The sequence below is a fragment of the Cimex lectularius genome, unplaced genomic scaffold (assembly GCF_000648675.2).
Source record: "Cimex lectularius strain Harlan isolate CLEC.00 unplaced genomic scaffold, Clec_2.1 scaffold27, whole genome shotgun sequence".
Classification (NCBI taxonomy): domain Eukaryota; kingdom Metazoa; phylum Arthropoda; class Insecta; order Hemiptera; family Cimicidae; genus Cimex; species Cimex lectularius.
In genome coordinates this window covers 1,054,997-1,073,990 of record NW_019392670.1, presented here as the reverse complement: position 1 = coordinate 1,073,990, position 18,994 = coordinate 1,054,997, and the positions used below count along the sequence as shown (strand labels likewise).

Here is an 18,994-nt window from a genome sequence, read left to right as displayed (position 1 = left end):
ATTTCACATTAACAGTGTTAATTTCAAATTAACCCTAATAATAGGAATACGTCAGATTCTTCCTCACATGAAACAAAATACTCTTAAATAATAACTAATTAACTTAAATAATAAATTGAAAAGTGGCTAAAAGGAGGGAAAATTCAAAAGGAGGGGTTGAGATGGGAAGTTGGTGTCCGAGTGGATCGAAGTCACGATAGCTCAAGTATTGGGTTGTCCGGAAAATAATGCAGGATTTTGGTATTAAACAAAAAAAAGAAACTAGTTACTTTAAAGCAATGTTCTTTAATCAAAATAATTTCCCATACTCTCAATACATTTCTCCCAACGTGTTGGTAACTTATTAATTCCGTCTGAGTAGAATTCAGAATTTTTAGAATTGATAAAGTCAATAAATGCATTTTCCAATTCCGTTTGATTTTTGAATATTATGTGTTGTAAGTAGTGGTCCAGGTGTCTAAAAAAATGGTAGTCAGTAGGCGAGAGGTCCGGAGAGTAGGGTGGGTGAGGCAAAGTTTCATAGCCAAGCTCCAATAATTTTTGTGACGTTACACGTGACACATGTGGTCGAGCGTTGTCATGCAACAAAATGGGCCCTTTCCGATTGACCAAAGAGGGCTTCATTACTGCCAATTTCTGATGCATGGTATTAATTTGGTTACAGTATGATTCAGCATTGATGGTTTCGCCAGGATTTAAGAAGCTGTAGTGTATTAAACCAAATGAAGCCCACCATACCGTAACCATTACCTTTTTTTGATGAGTTGGGGGCTTTGGAAAATGTATTGGAGCTTCTCCTTTGTCGAGCCACTGTCCAGAATCCACTTTTCGTCACATGTAACAATTCTGGCCAGAAATGGGTCATTTTTGTTTCGACAAAGAAGTGATGCACAAACATCAAAGCGCTGATTTTTTTGGCGATCGTTTAATGAGTGTGGAACCCAATTTTCGAGTTTTTTCACTTTTCCAATCGCCTTGAGGTGGTCAGCGACGGTCGTTTTACTGACTTTGAGTTGCTCTGCAAGTTCTCGAACAGTTGTTTTGGGGTTTTCTTCCACCACTGATCGCAGAACATCATCATTAAGAGAGGAAGGCCTTCCACGACCTTCTTCATCTTCAAGGCTGAAATCTCCCTCCCGAAATTTTTTAAACCACCTTTGCACAGTGCACTCATTAACACAACCCTCGCCCCAGACTTGGTTAATGTTTCTAGCCGTTTGGGCTCCGCTTCGGCCGAGTTTAAACTCGTAAAAGAAAATCGTACGAAATTCTCGCTTTGACATTATAAGGATGACTGAATTATTTCCAAGTAGCGGAATGCTACAGAGGTAAACAAACAATATCATTTGGAAGAGGATTAATAAGTGTTGACATTCATACAAATGAGTAATCCTGTAAACGTAAACAGAATATTTTATATAGATTTTTTTTAATGAAAACTTAAAATCCTGCATTATTTTCCGGACAACCCAATAGTAGAGCAGCGGCGTATCTAGCCGAGGGTCGTGGGTTCGAATCCCGCTCGTGACACTGACTTTTTTATCCCTACCAAAAACCTTAATTAATTGAAAGATATTAATTCGTCAAGCGGACCACGAAAACTAGTGAATTAAATAATAACTGTACGCATAGAATTAATGGTTTTTATTTGTCGTTACACACTGGCTTAAGAACACCCTTTTTTTACGTGATATAAACAACAACATAATTCGGAATCGTTTGCCTTAATTTCTAATAATTGGCCTTGCTTTACCAAGTCGAGGAAGGGTAGGTCGATTGTTAAATGCCAAAGCCCTTTTGTCCTTAGATAGACTTCACGATCCTTTAAAATCTTAATCGATGAATTAATTACCGGACGTTTATGTCATATTAGCCTCTGAGCACAACATGGAGAGACAGTGAACTTTGTGGTCCGGCTTAATTGGCGAAACGTTCAATGATGATTTATCGTCGTCCAGTCGGAAAAAGAAAAACCGACACATTGCTCCTTTAGCCTTTACTACTTCCGTTTATTATTTTTTTTCTTCAGTTTTCAGGTCAATTTTGAATCATGTGTAACATTCTGAAAACGGTTGATTAATTTGTATTGCCTGTCAATGGGAAAGCTGTGGAATTCCATCCATACCACCATACCAATCGTTATAATGTTTTGAAATCTTGTATGATTTGAAGTTATAATGTGAATTGTTTAGAATAATAGAATTTATGTTGAAATTTCTTTCGAATATAATAAATGGGGCAAGGTAAATAATACGTAATAATTAGTTTCAGAATTTTCCAGAATTGGTACGAATTGCTCTGATGTTTAGTTCATATCGGAAGTTCCAAATTTTTTTGTAATATTGTATATGACATTTTCTTAAATTAATTTAAAATAGCTTTATTATTTCTTTCTTATATACAATATTTAGACAAAACGTGACTCTTATGTTCTTCCATGACCCTTTATGTGGTTTCAGAATTTTCCAGAATTGGTACGAATTTCTCTGATGTTTAGTTCAAATCTGAAGTTCAAACATTTTTGTAATATTGTATATAGCATTTTCAGCAAATGGCTTTCTCTTTGGTTTGTTATATTCAAGATGTAGGCAAAACGTGACTTATGTTCTTCCATGACCCTATTCCTCCAGGCATTTCAATTGAGGAAACACCTTTCTTTGTTTTGTTTTTTTCCTATCGTAGAAAAAAAAGCCTTCTTGCCTTGATTAAAAAGATAAATAATGTTGATTTATGGTTGAATTTCGGCATCAAATAGTAGATTATTGACCCACATGCCAACAATGACAACTTATAATTTGTTGCCATAAAATCTTGAAAGGGAAAAGTACATCTTCAAATGGCGCCTTTCAATTTTCTGGAATGAGGGGGCAATAAAGCAATAACAATTTTATTGTTATTCTATAAAGATAATTTTCAGTCTGCCTTATCGATCCTTTTGAAACAAAACAAAATATGAAATAACTGTATTGTAAATAGGACAAATAAAAATTTTGTCTATTGGTTTGATCTGAACTCTTGCGGCTGGTTACATGGTTTTTATTCTTTTTAATTTGAAAAATAAAAAAACTTATTCTCTAAACGTCCAAAGGCTTTTTCTGTCCTAGAACGTTCTATGGGGATCGATAAAACCGGTTTCCTCTCATGATCCGCCCTCCTGTCGCACTACCACCGGTCATACTGGTCATGACATCTTATGCATAGAGAATTACATAATCGAAATAATAGGTTCGTACTAATTCTGGAAAACGCAAACCATTGGCCACGGGTTAATTAGATTTCCAAATTTAAAATAGCAGTACAGACAGCTATGTTCTCAAATTCCCCTTTTGACACATTTTCTGAGATTTTGACAGCCTCTGAAATCTATTGCGTATTTGATCTGGTTTTTCGTATCGTATCTATATTATCTGGATGTTCTTAAACAACATCAGGGAAATATGAATTTCGTGTCAAAATATATCAAATGATTAAAATCATTTCTTCTTCAAAATCGGACCAAAGATCTGGATGAATGGTTTTTCCGTCGAATTATACCTTTTTAATTTCAAGTTAAGCCTGTTTAATTTCAAATTAACTGTTCTTAACTTGAAATTAAATCTTTTTGGCAGCAAATAAAACTTTTTAACTTTCAATTAACCCTTTTTTACTACTAATTGACAGTTTTTAACTTAAAATGGACCTTTTTAATTTCAAATTAACGCTTTTTCACATCGAATTGACCTTTCTTTCTCTCACCTTCTCAAATATTCAATCTTTTATATTTTTTACTGCTTAAGCAGAAGAAGAGTAGAACCTAAAGTTATGTTTTGCATGAAATTAAAATGGATTCATTTGGAGTTAAAACTGTTAACTTGAAATTAAAAAGGGTTAGGTTGAAATTTAAAAAACTCTTAACTTGAAATTAAAAAGGGTTAGTTTAATGTAAAAAAAAACTGTTGAATTAAAATTAAAAAGAGTTAGTTTGAAGGTAAAAACTGTTAACTTGAAATTAAAAAGGGTTAGGTTGAAATTAAAAAACTCTTAACTTGAAATTAAAAAGGGTTAGTTTAATGTAAAAAAACTGTTGAATTAAAATTAAAAAGAGTTCGTTTGAAGGTAAAAACTGTTAATTTGAAATTAGAAAGGGTTGATTTTATGGGAAAAGGTTAATTTGAAAAGGTAAAATGTTATGTACATGTTTTTTATGTATGTATAACTTTAAAATTTCAAATGAACAGTTTTTAACTTCAAACTAGCCCTGTTTTAAAACATAAAAACCTAGGGAATGGTTTGAATGTAAAAACGTTAAGGGAAATTCCTGAATTGGAAAAATATACACTATAAAATAATTGGTCTCTTAAAAGAAGGTACTCACATTAATTACACTTAAAATTAAAAATCATATAAAATTAAATATTTAAAAAAATCAAATTAAAAGAAGAATCACTTGTTTTGCTATTATTTAATTTTATATAATTTTAAATTAATTAATTTTCATAATTAAGTTTAATATAAATTAAAAATGGGTTAATTTTAAGTTATAAATAAAACTTTTATTGAAGATGTCCCATAAAAATCTACCTTTTATTACATAGGCTGTGTTTAAAAAAATCTCTAGAAAGTTACTAAATTAAGATGGAAAATCTGAAATTGCATGTTGACACCATTGATTTGTCATCGTGTGTCTACAGTCTAGATAGTTGATTAATTATTATTTAGATGTAGCAGAAATTGAATTCTTACAACATTCTTTAGTTTTTAGTAAGCAACATAAATGTAAATTTTAGTGATTCGTTCAAAATAAATGACTTAAAGATATGTGATTTAAAAAGAGAAAAATCTATTTCATGTTGTCCGGTCGAATATAATAAATAAATCAATGTTTAACAGGCTGTTGTCGTCATTATTGAAAATAGCCGGGCATTAAAAATAATGACCTATTAGTCACTTGGTCCGTAACAGTATGAAATACTATTAATGTCAACTGATTGTTTCACAACCGCCTTAAATACGTTGTGTTATTACAGCATGTCGCAAGTCGAAATTCTTTATGGAACGTTGTGTTGTAAATATGTTGTTTGTTTTTCTTTCTCGGTAGAACATTATGTTTATGGACAAACTCCACGGTCTTTGAAGAGAGCAGGTCAGAACGACACTCCTGTCGAGGTTGCCGACCTCTATCAAGAGACAATGGGTGGGCATATAGTACCAGGAATGCCTATTGTCTTCCGGTCCTGAACGATTGTTTTCCCTTCTACCATGCTCATTATGGCAAATTTTAAAATTTCTACATGGAGGAATGATGACGGTAGCAACTTTATAAATGGCACACGATGTACAAAAGGGTTCTCTATAAAGTAACTGTTCTATTCTTAGGCACAATCGGACGCAAAACGAATGGTTTACCGATTAAAAAAAATCGCTAGAAAACGCGGTCAATATTGACTTACCATTATGAAAAGCTGGGGATTAAACCACAGAATGACCTTAACCTCCCCTTAACAGGGACTCTACCTGTGACTAATGTTGACATATTGGTCTGTGGTGTGGTGGACCAAGACTGCAGGATAAAGCGATCAGGCTATTAAGTGGTACTCAAAGACAAGTTTGCCTCGGTGTCACTTGATTCAATACAACGCCAACTGCGACCTTGGAGGAGTTAAACCTTAGACCGCTTCATATACTGACAGTTCAAAAACGGATAAAGGCAAGGGAGCTGGAATCCTCGAGATGAATCCAAAGACTTTAAACTTAGGTAAATTCGCTACAGTTTTCCAGTCTGAAGTTATACCAACTGAACACAGTATGGAAGCCCTGGCGGTCAATGACATCAATGACCTGGCTCTGGCCTGGGTCTCTCGGCATCGGGACATAGAGGTAATGAGTGCCAAAAAAAGAGCCAATATGAATTTTCTACTCCCCCAACCCTATTGTGGCGTAGCACTTTGCGACAAAAAAGGGCATCCAAAAATGAATCCTCAGTCCAAAACCAGATGGAGCAACCCCCCCCCCCGTAAAAGGGCCATGCACCGGATAGGAGAACAAACAGAAGAAACACTGCATTCTTCCAGGAAAAAGAGCTTATCGCAAAGAACATGTGTCATGTTTTTATGAGGGGTCTATGTAGGTAAAATTCTTGCAACTAGGAGAGGAAAAGCCGCAAGCAAGATCTTCCACTAAGGAACCTGCAAGGGTGTGAAGGTTAACCTGAAGCTAGCCAGTGATTTATAAAAAATAGAGGAGCACAACAGGTCTACTCAGGTCGAGGTGCAAAAGGGCTTGTGGCCTCCTCTTTTATCCCTTATCCCTATACCTATGACTACTGGAATCGGTTAATTATGTATTTGTCGTTTTCACGAATATGCCGAGTTTTTTTTTAATAGTTATCCGTCCTCTTATACAATGGTCAATTTATTTGATCGTAACGATAATCAGCGGTTTTCCTCTCCCACAGGCGAAACCTTAACCGATCCATCCTCATTGTACGTCACCTTTTGCTCAATTTGGTTTTGAAACTGCTACTTTTATACCCTGTAATGCCTCGAAGGCTACGTCAATTTTTCCAAGATGTACATTTGAGTAACGACTTCTTATTCACGTGTCTAAATAAATGATGAGATAACCCGTCTTTCATAATAAATATGCCATCAGGTTTAAGGCAAACTGAAGACATTGCATAACGTGGTTAGCAGAAGAAAAAGTAGGAATTTGCCACCAAAAAATATTTGGCAGCAAAATCTGACCAATTTCAACTTCTTCAGAAAAATTCTTATTTCATTAATCCAGAAAAAGACACGTCCATTCAATGATTTAAAAACAAACCAGCACTAAACTTTCCTTGCTGGATTAATCTAAAGCTGCATTGTTCACCTTGTAAACTAGGCATCGTAATCCCCTTGATAACTTCATGTGTCGTAACATCATAGAATACATAAAAATTCGAGTTGCATGAAATATAAAAACTCAAGAACAAATCTGGTCTAAACGACTTTTTAGACCTGCGAAGATAATTATGACTTAATAAGTGTTAATGTTGTTAATTGTTTTCAATATCTGACACCTTGTATATCAGTATTTATATTAGAAAGAAGTATACGCGAATTCTTTATGGGCGAACAATTTATTTATTACATCAGGTTTAAAATCAAGAGTTGGAATATTTCATATATTTGGTTTAATAATTGTTTATATAGGTTTTTGTTAGCCACATGGGTCACCTCCTCACTTTCTTTGTTTTTATTTTATTTTCTTTCTCTCCTTTAATCCTACAAATTTCTTTCCTGTTTATCCAGCAACGTTATTATCAGACCAATTAGGACTTTTCTCTCCGTTCTTTATCCTATTGTTAGCCTCTCTGTACCGTCAATTGTGGATAAAATATCACAAATAAACATAAAACAGTAACAGGATAAAACATGACAGTCTAGTTAGTATTGGCACAATCCCAGAAAACTCCATATTACCTTGGTAATTGGAAATTATCCTTTCCATTCGCGCTAGTAAATTACGTTCAGACACCATAATTCTTTCACACAAGCCTTCAGTACTCGATATTCATAGGAGTAATTAAGGATAAACCTATACATTTGCGCTAATAAATTCACGCGTTTTAATTTCAAATTAATGAAATTCTTTATTCACGCGACCCAACAGTATTGGATATTTCTCGGCGTAATTAATGTTAAGCCTCTCCATTCGCGCTAATAAATCCATTCACATACCAAAATTTATCCACGCTACCCCAGAGTACACGATGTAAGGCCCCAAGGCCGTGCATACGTAATTATATTTATGAAATTAATAATTATTTTTTTAAACAATTAATACAGTATAAGAAAATTTCTATTGTAGATCGTGTCATAATAAAACTAGCTTCTATTTCTTTTCTTTTTTTTTTCAAAAAAAAAAATCGACGAAATTTTACTTTCATGAATGAACTTTGTGTTTTAATTAACCCACGGTACTACATATATTGATAGAAGAGTTAGGATTATTTTCATGCTTATGTCGTATAGATCTTCAGTTTTGGAAGCTGGAGGCGACTAGGACGACACGACCTTGCCCACACCGCCACTTATGCCTCTTATGCGCCTCAGGCCGTAATTTTATTATTATCTATGCGCTAACAATGACAGCCGTGCACTAGGGGTTCCAGATTTTGAAGAAAAAAAATCGCATTTCGCAGTAACTATTTTTTAAATTGAACGAAAACTGTGTTATTTGTCTACCTGTCTAAATTTGAGACGGTAAACAAGTGTTGTAACGTATTTCAAAAGTTCATTCCGATCATTCTATGACAAGCCCCAAAGTAAAATGAGACGGTTCATTTTTATTGCGCTTATGCAGGCGTATTCAATGTACAGGCTGCTATGACTCAGAACGAATAGTTCAGTCTTAAAAAGATCATATTTTCTCGTTTCTTTAATAAAATTATTTTCTATTGAGGCTAGATTTTTCAAGGGAAAAGCAAGTTTTCACGTGTTGAAAAGGCCAATATCGCAAAAACAGGACAACTATTTTTTTTATATTTATAATCTATCTGTCCTACAAGAAAAAGCATAATTTTTGTCGATTGAACAATAAAGTTCTGAGAAAAGCATTCTTTCGCACCATTAAAAACCCATATTTAAGTTAAAATTTAAAAGACTTCTTGACTGCTAATACAACAGTACTAAAAGACCTATGACGCGGAGGTTACCAACCTAACCGAACGCGATACCATCAGTTACCTCATGATCATTAATGTTTCCTGTGGGTCCTCTGCCTCCTTTCTCCGTTCCTCCTTGGCTCAGCATTTCACAGGATATTTCCTAATCTTCATTTTGTCAGATCCATCAGAACAGATCAGAAAAGCCCGTCCAAACTGTCTCAGTCTACTTCGGTGCAAAATCATCTCATACCATTACTTTCACGTTTTCATAGGAACTAGTTATAGGTTTGTTATTTAGATAACCTTTTGAACAGCGAATCAAGCAGGACTATTGCACTCGTCATATCGTTTATAGCTGATTATTTAGCTATTTGCCTTCTATTGCCTTGATGGATCCTTTGTTATTATATTGTATTTGCTCGAGACCCCTGCAATCATACGTTAAGTGGTACTTAATAATCCCATGATTTTTCCTTTTTTACTGAAGCAAGTCTGTCACCTCAGGCTACGCTTTCTATAATTTTCGAGTATTTTTTTAACAGGTGTGCGTTGACTTGAGTCACTTGCTAGGCAGTTTGAAATTCGACAGTGGGGTTCAGTGTAGGTCTGGGTAGGAACGAACGATAATTTGTCAGCACTGTGTGCCCTGGGACCAAGAGAGAGTTGTTCTCATAGTCATGCTGTCCTAGTCCGATAGATCAGATATTCCCAGTGCTTGGAGAATGCCTCTCAGATGGCTGTATTTGTGCCTTTTATTTTCTCAATTTTTCAAGAAAAATTGGCATTTTAACAATTATGTTTTCGCTTAAACACTGGCTCTGGTGACCTTGCTTTTTTGTGCCGTCCTTGTCCAAATTGAGTCAATATTGACTTTTCATTTCAAGTTTCTACTTCATGCACTTAGATGGGCATGCACAATATTGCATCATTTTCAAGTTTTTCTCGAATTAAGTTTCATCTAATTTTAACCCTCCATTTGTACATATTACATATTTTATCACACTGCGTTTTTTACACGGTCATGCACTAACATTAATACCAGTGCTGCATCTAGGCACCCATGCCATAAAAAAACCGGCCAATGCTGGCACTCAGGGTAAGCGATTAAGAGACATGGAAGTCTCGAGTCCTTCGTCGATTAAGGCGGGATGTGTAAAGAGGGCTCAAACAGTATGATAAGGATGGATCAAGAAGTTGATGTGAACCTTTTGGAATCGGACCAGTTCGTTGACAAACAAAAGGAATGTTGAGACGTAGTAAAGAGCTTGGAGGATTTGTCTCAGGACTTTTGGTTGGAAGGGTTGGATGTGCTGGGTGTTGGATGGCTTGGCAGACCCCTTCAAGTCCATTCCCATGTCCATTGTTTTCGCAGTAAAATCTTTTATAAGGTTAGTTTAGATATAAGTTATGTGCATCCCACGACAGTCAGCTGGCTAGGTGAAGTCTTCAGTATTTAACTCGAATGGAAGTCAATTAAATCTGTTAGTTATTGATGTACGGTGTAAGAATGTTTTTTTCAATGTGAACACTGAATATATTTTTCTTCATTCAGCGTTCCTTCACTTTTTGCACCAGTCTTCGATAAGCTCAAGATGTTCTTGGATGTTGGAGGTTGCTTGGCTATGATTCGAGTTTGAAGACAAAATTGCGTGGTGCGATAGTATTGGGGTGTGCAGGTAGGTCATCAGTATAGTTGATATGGATGGCACAAGTAGTCCAAGTACGTTTGTCTATACACGTACATGTTGTACATCTGACTACTATACATACTGACGGAGATGGTGAGATCGTTCAACTTCATGACTATACTGCTGTGATAAACCAGGAATGCAATCAAGCAGAAGAGTTCGAGATGTAATCGACAAACGGAATGGCATAACCTACAGCCAAAAATAAAATAAAAAATAAAAAGAATTTTACAAATTGTAGGAAAATTTGTCCATGGCAATAATCAACAATAATATAAAAGTTATAACAATCAATCTCAGAAGGTACAAATAAGAATATTCAATGCCATCTTTCTCTTCTTTGTGATTATTAAACTGCTGCCTATTCTACAGGTTTTAATAAGAAGGGAACAAGTTGTTTTTTGTATGACAGGCTGGAAAAATAAGAAAAACTTATCTATGATAGCAAATGAACAATATTTTCCACCTATTATTCTAAGAATTGCACATGGTCCGTTTATCTCGAAAGGCAATGATGTAAAAATGTGAGATAAGACAGAATATTTTAGCAGCCAGCAATATCTTTTCTTCCCCCTCAAGAATTTAAGAATCTCTTGGATTAAAAAGTTCAAAACTCATTTATTATTATTATTAATTAAAGCACCAGTTCCCACATTTTATATATTGGTATACATGGTAAATTTTTTAAGTCAAAGCGAAAGGAACACATTTTAGTGTAACACTTTTATTTATTTTATGGCTTTATGTAATTCTTAAATATTAGCAGATTACGAGCAATGATCAGAGAATTTTTTGTGGAAGGGTCACGGTCGGAAAGTCTAGTACTGAAGACTATGGGAATCACACCCGCGACCGCGGTGTCCACAAGTCTACGAACCGAGAGTCTGACTAACCACTTCGTTTCAAAAATCTCTGCTTCCACTGGTTTTAAATTTAAAAAGGTAGAATCAAAAACTTGCTCGTAGTATTGCTGCTTCAGTACGAGGTGTGGCAAGTTCTCTAACCCGAATTCTAAGCAGCCTATAACATCTAAGAACAACTTGAGTTTATCAAAAACTGGTGCAAAAAGTAGAGGACAAGACACCACGACCATACTTCGAAACCAAAGATATATCGATTTCCACGTAAGTCATATCACTGTCCTAGTCCATAAATCATGAAGTCACTTAGGACTGTACCTATACAACAGAATGACGTGAAATCCCATACAAGACTTAAGACAGCAATTTAACAGAAGACTTGGACAGCTAAGAAATCTTTTCGAACATCAGTTTGTTTTGAGAATCAAAACTGAACTAACTTTATACTAGACATTACTGCGGCCACTTTGGACAAACGAAGTTGAATTGTTGGGTTACGCCAAACCAACCAAAACGCATTCAATCCTCCTCCACTACCCTGCCATGGGCCCCTGAACATTGGTGCGATGAGATGGCGGATATATTGACCAAAAAGGAACCAGTACGAATTCTCTAGGTCCCGAATCCTACTGTGGCCTTAGCACCTTGCCACAAAAATGGATTCTTAAAAAGTCCAAAATCTGATGGATGTGGCCTAGGCTTTTGAAAGTGTCTGGCAGCCAGCATCCTTTATAAGCTTAAACATTATCAGACCGTTATAGCGGCGTCCCCCAAAATAGAATTTTTTGTTACATACTGTGTACCATATATACGGCCGACTTACTTAAGAGTTATGGACTTCCACTCAAGTCAGATACTTATGGCTAAATTCAGGAATCCCCACACAAGACTTAACGGACAGCTTAACGACTTGGACAAATACGGAGACATCTAAGGTGGGAATCTGATTTGAACGTCAAAACTGACCAACATTATACAAGACATAATTGCCATCCAATATCCAAGCATCAATCCTATCAAAAGTACTCAGATAAATTATCAAAGCTCTTTACTCCCTCACTGGCCTCACTACCTACAACTTCGACATTCAACGAGCTGATCCGATCTCTCTTCCGAAACTTCTACATCAGCTTTCGATTCATTCTAACCCTACTACCCAAGCCGTAACCACACCCTTTCATCGTGAGAACATGCCACGTATCCTTACACTACTACGATGGCCTCAAGAACCAAATTTTATTTCACTTCATTTCTAAGGCACACTAAATTTTTCCATTTTGTAAACGGATTTATAATCCTTAAAATAATCAAATTCATGCTAATTGATATACAAAATCGTTAAAATAAATAAAAAATACTAAATAAATTATATTCTGTCGTTAATTGTTTTAGTTGATTTGTACGAAAGAAGGTCTCTTATGCTGACGGTCTTATGAAGTTATGCCAAGATAAAATATGTTATTTATAATTTTTTTTTTCAGACAAAGTACTTCGTCGTAAGCCTGATTGTTGAATGAAAATACGTTCAAATTGGATTTTATTTGCTTTTCAAATGACGTGTTTGTTCCCTTTGGGAAATAACATGGTTAGCGCTTTCGAATGCGCGTGTATTTATAATCCAGAAGGACACATTTGACTTGAAGTTGGCCTCAAGCAATTTAAATGAATAGTGCCTAATGAATGTCAACTGTGTTTTTATGTATTATGCTAAGCCGAGCATTAGTCCAACGTGGTGTGATTAAATTTAAATAGCTAACGTATTAAATTAATTTTTTGTTCTATAAAACAATTGTGCGAGTAATTACTAATTATTGTGTATATCTACGTTTTATCCCTTTTACATTACAATGTTCTATTGTATACCTTGTGTTTTGTATTTTGTGTTTTCCATCGTATATTTTCCAGAATCCAACACAACATATACTTTTTTTTTAACTCACTCCCTGAGGTGCTGACCCTAGCGAGTTAGGTTCCAGGGATTTTCGACAGCTAGTTATTTCAGCCCCGAACGTATGCAAAATGCAATCTAGCCTAAATACAGAGTACAATCTTACAAATTAATACATAAACAAATACACCCCTATATACATTGCACTCATTCTGGTACTCGGTGAAGAACTCCGGTATTAATAAGCTAACTTAAGTTAGAATCAATGGAGAACTTTTATACATATTCCTCCATCGAAGCTAAACAGTCAGTAGTGACTGGAGGGGTGACGGTGACTCTATATTTCACAGTCAAACCCTCATCTTTTGCACTAATAAATACACGCACTCAAATAAAACACAGAACCACAAAACACACAATATTGAATGAATATTCCTGAAGTCAATTCATTCAATTCTGTGTGTCTTGTGGTTCTGTGTTTTATTTGAGTATGTGTATAATAAATGATGAGGGGTTGACTGTGACATGTAGACATATAGAAGTGCACTGAATGTAAATAATTTAAATTAAATTGAGCCAAGATTTTTTTTTTAGATTTTACAAAAGTTGCTTTTCCCTTTTGTCATTCCTGTATGTTTATAACAATTAGTTTTGAAATACTGCGTACTGAATAGTCGTGGTAATTAATTTGTACATTTTGACTGGGTTATTTTCACATTTGCATGCAGTTGTGGTTTTATATTTAAACATTTTTTTTTTTACTTTAATCTTCACGCATTTTTAAAAAAACATGGAGTAAGTAAATTTAATTTCTAAAATGATTTATGGATCAAATTGTAAATAAATGTAGTATTTGTTGGGAAAGCGTGTTTTCACAATAACTCCTCGCACTATCGGTACATTTTTATCATCTGATATTCATTATTTTTTAATAAACGTAGATTGAATTACAAATTAAAGAACGTATAAGTTCTGACTAATAAATTCTCTTACTTTTTATGGTTATTATTTGTCCCTTATTTATTAAGTAACTTTTATCTTCATACCAGTATATGATTAATACTGTACTTCACACACCACAATTCATTCACACTATCACAGAGTACTCGATATTCCTCGGAGTAATTAAGTTTAAGTCTTTCCTTCGGGGGATTGGAATATTTATTGCAATTGTCTTGCGATTTTTTGGGGAAAGTAAGACGATGTCGGGTGTTACAAGGAAGAATATGGAAATTTAAATGGGATCAGGACAGTCAATAAGGTTATGCAACAATTCGTAGACGAAGGTCAATGTTAAGTCTGCGAGAATAGAGAGGTTCCAGTCAATTCATGGAGAAGTTCATAAGGAGTAACACTTCCAAGTTCGCTTACAGGTTCCGAATAATACTTCTGTGTCCAAGAATAAGGGTTTTTAGAGTAAAATTAATCAATAAGAATTACTTAAATTTACATTAATGAGATTATTACAGTCAAGGGTTTGAGTTGGATTTGCGAATACAATAAATCTTAAACGTAAGTTGGCTAATCAAAAAATAAAGATTTTTGAGAACCTGCGAAAGTAACAAATAGCGTTATAATAATATTCATCTAGACGCTGTATTCATATAACGTATGTAGCTATCACACTCATCAATTATATTTGGTCAAGCATTTTAATGGTAGGGTTGGAAAGGAGAAATTCGCTAAATTGTTCGCTAAAAAGGGACAATAGTAATTTTGAATTTGTGGAATGGATGAGTGAATTTGTAGACTACCTAAACGATGAATGTTGGAAAGATGTAATCAATTTCCCAAAAAGAAGAGAGACCTAGCGATATAGGTATATAGGTTTTTTCCGTCAAAATACCCTTTTAACTTCAAATTAACTTTTTATAATTTCAAACTAACTCTGTTTAACTTTAAATTAAATTAACCATTTTAAATTTAAAATTAACATTTTTTAATTTCAAATTAACCCTTTTTTAACTTTAAATTAACCGAAATTAACAGAACACTCTCGCACGTCACATAGCCGTGACATCTACACAGAAAACACACACTTTGAGCCCTGAAGATGATCTCAATAAAGATCGAAACATAGGCATGATAAAGAAAATGTTTTTCCAAACTATATCACACCAGACCGCACCTCACGACCTCTAAATAATCTTTAAATTAACCCTTTTTAATTTCAAAATAACCCTTTTAACTTCAATTTGACATTTTTAACTTCAAATTAACCTTGTTCAGGTTAAAAAGAATAATTAGATATTAAAAAGATTAGTTTGGTAGGAATAAGTATATATTATATTTTTTATGCGGTTCATGTTTTATATTAAGATCTAATTTGTTTTTGTTTTTAATTTCTGAATTTTTACATTTAATTGTATATAAATTTTAACTGTAACTGTAATGTTCAATCTTCTAAAAGCCGAATTATTTTTTATTTAAAAAAATTAGCAAATTTATTGCTTTAGAGAAACGATTAATTTGAAGTTAAAAGAGTTAATTTTGATGGAAGAAAGCTATATGCATTTTTAAAAAAATAAATACAGAATTTTCTCTCTCTCTCTCTCTCTCTCTCTCTCTCTCTCTCTCTCTCTCTCTCCAGATAACCCCTCCTCACCCCTCGCCTATCAAATGGACAAGAGTGGGTCTGTCAATATTTGTCGTTAAATTTTATTTAACGTACAATACATTTGTGTAAGATTAAAAGACCAGACTGGCTAATCGACCCACGGGTAGTAGGTGGAGGCGGAGGGTTTTTATCGTGGAACCGTGCCACTCCGGCCATTGTAAATGGGCAAAATTTAGTCAGAAATGACAAAATACGTGTGCCGAATGTTAAGTGGGAAAAAATAATTAATTGCAATTTCCTCGTCAGGCGACGCCCCCACTCCGTCGGCCAAGTGCATTGAATAAGAGGCGTTTCATTTTCGTAACCGCGTTTATTGATCAGCGGAGTTGTTCCAAGATGGCGATCGTGACCGGTTCTCGCAGACGAGCCGCAGGCCACTCGCGTCCAAAAAAATTCCAAAAAGTGTGTTCAAATGTGTTGTAAAATTCTCGAATTTGTCCTATTATCGTAGGAGAAGAAGAGACGGAATCTGACCAAAATACATTTCTTACTCGCAGATTTTTTTTTTCACTTATTCGGTTTTCAAGCATTAATGCCCATCATCAGCTTGAAGGAGTCACAAATACGTCACTCGACATGAATTGTATAAGTGAACCCGCCGATATCGCCGATCGATCTAACAATTCATGTCGAGAGACGTGTTTGTGACTACTTCAATCTGATGACGAGGGTTTAATTGCTCGAAATCCGGTATCGTTGAAAACGACAAACCGAGAATAAGAACTATGATTTGGAAAGATTCATACCCATACTCACCCCACCTTCATCACGTCTAAGAAGGGACGGAGTGTCAAACGGGTAATTCGTCCTATCACCGTTAGTTAGTTGCGCGAAAGGCCTTGGGAGTGGATCGCATTCTAAATCAAAGCGAGTTTAGTCGCTGCTCTGCGAGTGAGGCTGTCGGACCTCCACCACACAATGAACCAGCTCACGGAGGATAACGATGAGGTATTTCACGTTTCCTTTTATACATATTTATAGATTCTTTACAAATTCCCTTTTACCCCTGGTTTAGATATTCGATTTTTTTCAAATCAGCCCGGTTTAATTTTTTTTCCTCTCCTTGCCTCCGAGCCAGCTAAATCGTACTAGAACTAGTCTATTCATAGGGCCTCTTTTTTCTTATTTTTTTCTCTTTCTCTCTCTCTCTCTTACTCCTTCATATCAAGATCGCTTGTAGGATTTACAAACTTGGAATTTTTTTGTCAGCCTAAAGAAAACAAAAAATCTAATAAAATCGATGCTGCGGCGGATACCGGCTCGTACAATTGATATCCGGCCAAGCTTGATTTGAAGGCGCGCTTCAGTTGCGGCTAAAAATTCTCCCTGGTCTCGAAACGGCCCAATTTATTTACGCCCACTCGTCGTCTCGGTGACTTCCTTTTTTTTCTTTCTTTTTATTTATTTATTTTTTCTTTCTTTTTTCCTCAGCCGAATTGTAACATTGTAATCTTGCCCTTCCAGACGGGCTTGATACAGGGTATGTGTCATTTTGGGGGCTTTCGGCTAAGTCCCCTTGCGCGTTTCCACCCTGGATTTGACCTACACACATTTTAACTTTTTTCCAACCGGTCATTTATAAAGCTTTATAATAATAAAACAAAGTGTTTTCCTTCCAACCAGATTTTGTCAAATTTGTTTAAACTCTCTTCATTCAATATGTCAATGTTACTTTTTTCGTATTAATCCATATACATATGTTTAAGAGTCATAATTGACCGTATTAATTATTTAAATTAATTATGCTGTTTGATCTCAACCAAAGCCTTAACAAAAAGATACTATTTTTATTTACCTTATGAAGTTACTTTTTTGTTTATTTCGGCTCAAATCAATCCACTTCTCGTACAAAAAATGCTTAATTTGAAGTTGAAAAAAGGCCCATTTAAAGTTAAATAAAAAAGGGTATATTTGAAGTTTAAAAAACGATAATTTTAAGTTAATAAAGATTAATTTGAAATAAAAAGACTAATTTGAAATTAAATTAGGTTATTTGAAGTAAAAAAAGGTTAATTTTTACGGAAAAATTATTTTAATTTGGTATTTTGTATAACCAATTTTATATTTTTCTTAATTTGTCAAATTAACAGAAGAATCTAGTATTTTTATATTTAACTTTCGTTTCATTTTGTATTTTAACTTTTTTCGTCCAAGTTCCCTTGCACGTTTGAATCCTGAATTTCTTCCCCTTCAATACTTTACTATATATATTTAAAAAATTTAAGTTTCTAACGGTCATTTATAAACCTTTACAATACTGAAACGAAGTTCTTTCTTTCCAGCCAAATTTTGTCAAATTTGTTTAAACTTTAAAATCCATCCAATTGTCAACGTACTTTACTTTTTTATTTGGGCTCGCCGGAGTTCAACATCCTTGCTCAGAACAATTAGACTGCTTCTCTTACAAAAAAAAGTTAATTTAAATTTTAAAAAAGGCCAATTTGAAGGTAAAAAAGGGTTAATTTGAAATTAAAATAGGTTAATTTGAAGTTAAAAAACTTAAAATGTCAAATTAAATGGAAAATCTATTATTTTTATATTTAACTCTTATTTCATTTTATATTTTATATAATTTCTTTCGTCTAATTCCCCTTGCGTGTTTGGACCCTGAATTTCACTTACACACTTTTCTATACATAAAAAATTTAAAAGTTTCTACCGGTCGTTTATAAAGCTGTCTATAAGCCAAAAAAGTGCTTCCCGTCCAGCCACATTTTGTCATATTTGTTTAAACTGTATACTCCATCCAATATGTCAACGAACTTTACTTTTTTATTTTGGCTCGCCGACGCATATCCTTCCTCAGGTCAATTAATGTGCTTCTCTTACAAAAAAAAAAAGTTTATTTGAGGTTAAAAACGCTTCATTTAAAACAAAAAATTCAAATATATATAATTTGAAGTCAACAATTATTAATTTCAAGTTAACAAAAAGGTTAATTTGGCAGAAAAATATTTCATGTTTGGACCTTGAATTTGACCTGCATACTTTTCTACATATTTCAAATTTTCTACCGGTCATTTGTAAAGCTTCTGTATAATAGTAAAAAAATTACGTTCCTTCCAACCAAATTTTGGCAAATTTGTTGAAACTTTATATTCTTCATCCAATATTTGAACGAAGTTTATTTATTTATTATTATTATTTGGGACTCGTCGACGCATACGACCCTGCTCAGATCAATTAACTGCTTCTCTTAAAATTAATATGAAGTCAAAAAATATTATTTTGAAATTTAAAAAAAGGGTTGATTTGAAATTAGAAACGGTTAATTTGAAGTTTAAAAAAAACTGATAATTGAAATTTTTAAAA

At 34.3% G+C, this 18,994-nt stretch overlaps 1 protein-coding gene across 5 annotated transcripts in view; it reads left to right on the top strand.

The window, feature by feature from the left end:
* LOC106667156 (sodium/potassium-transporting ATPase subunit alpha) overlaps positions 1 to 18,994 on the top strand; it is a 62,610-nt gene that overhangs the window by 21,258 nt on the left and 22,358 nt on the right. The window contains exon 1 of one of the 5 annotated variants that reach the window (XM_014394883.2): positions 16,350 to 16,630. The exons of 2 other annotated variants lie outside the window; for them this stretch is intronic. In XM_014394883.2, coding sequence (XP_014250369.1) covers positions 16,601 to 16,630 — 30 coding nt within the window. In that variant the 5' untranslated portion in view covers positions 16,350 to 16,600. Of the gene's footprint in view, positions 1 to 16,349; positions 16,631 to 18,994 lie in introns of those variants that run through there. 2 more of the 5 variants (XM_014394885.2, XM_014394882.2) reach the window with 2 other exon arrangements.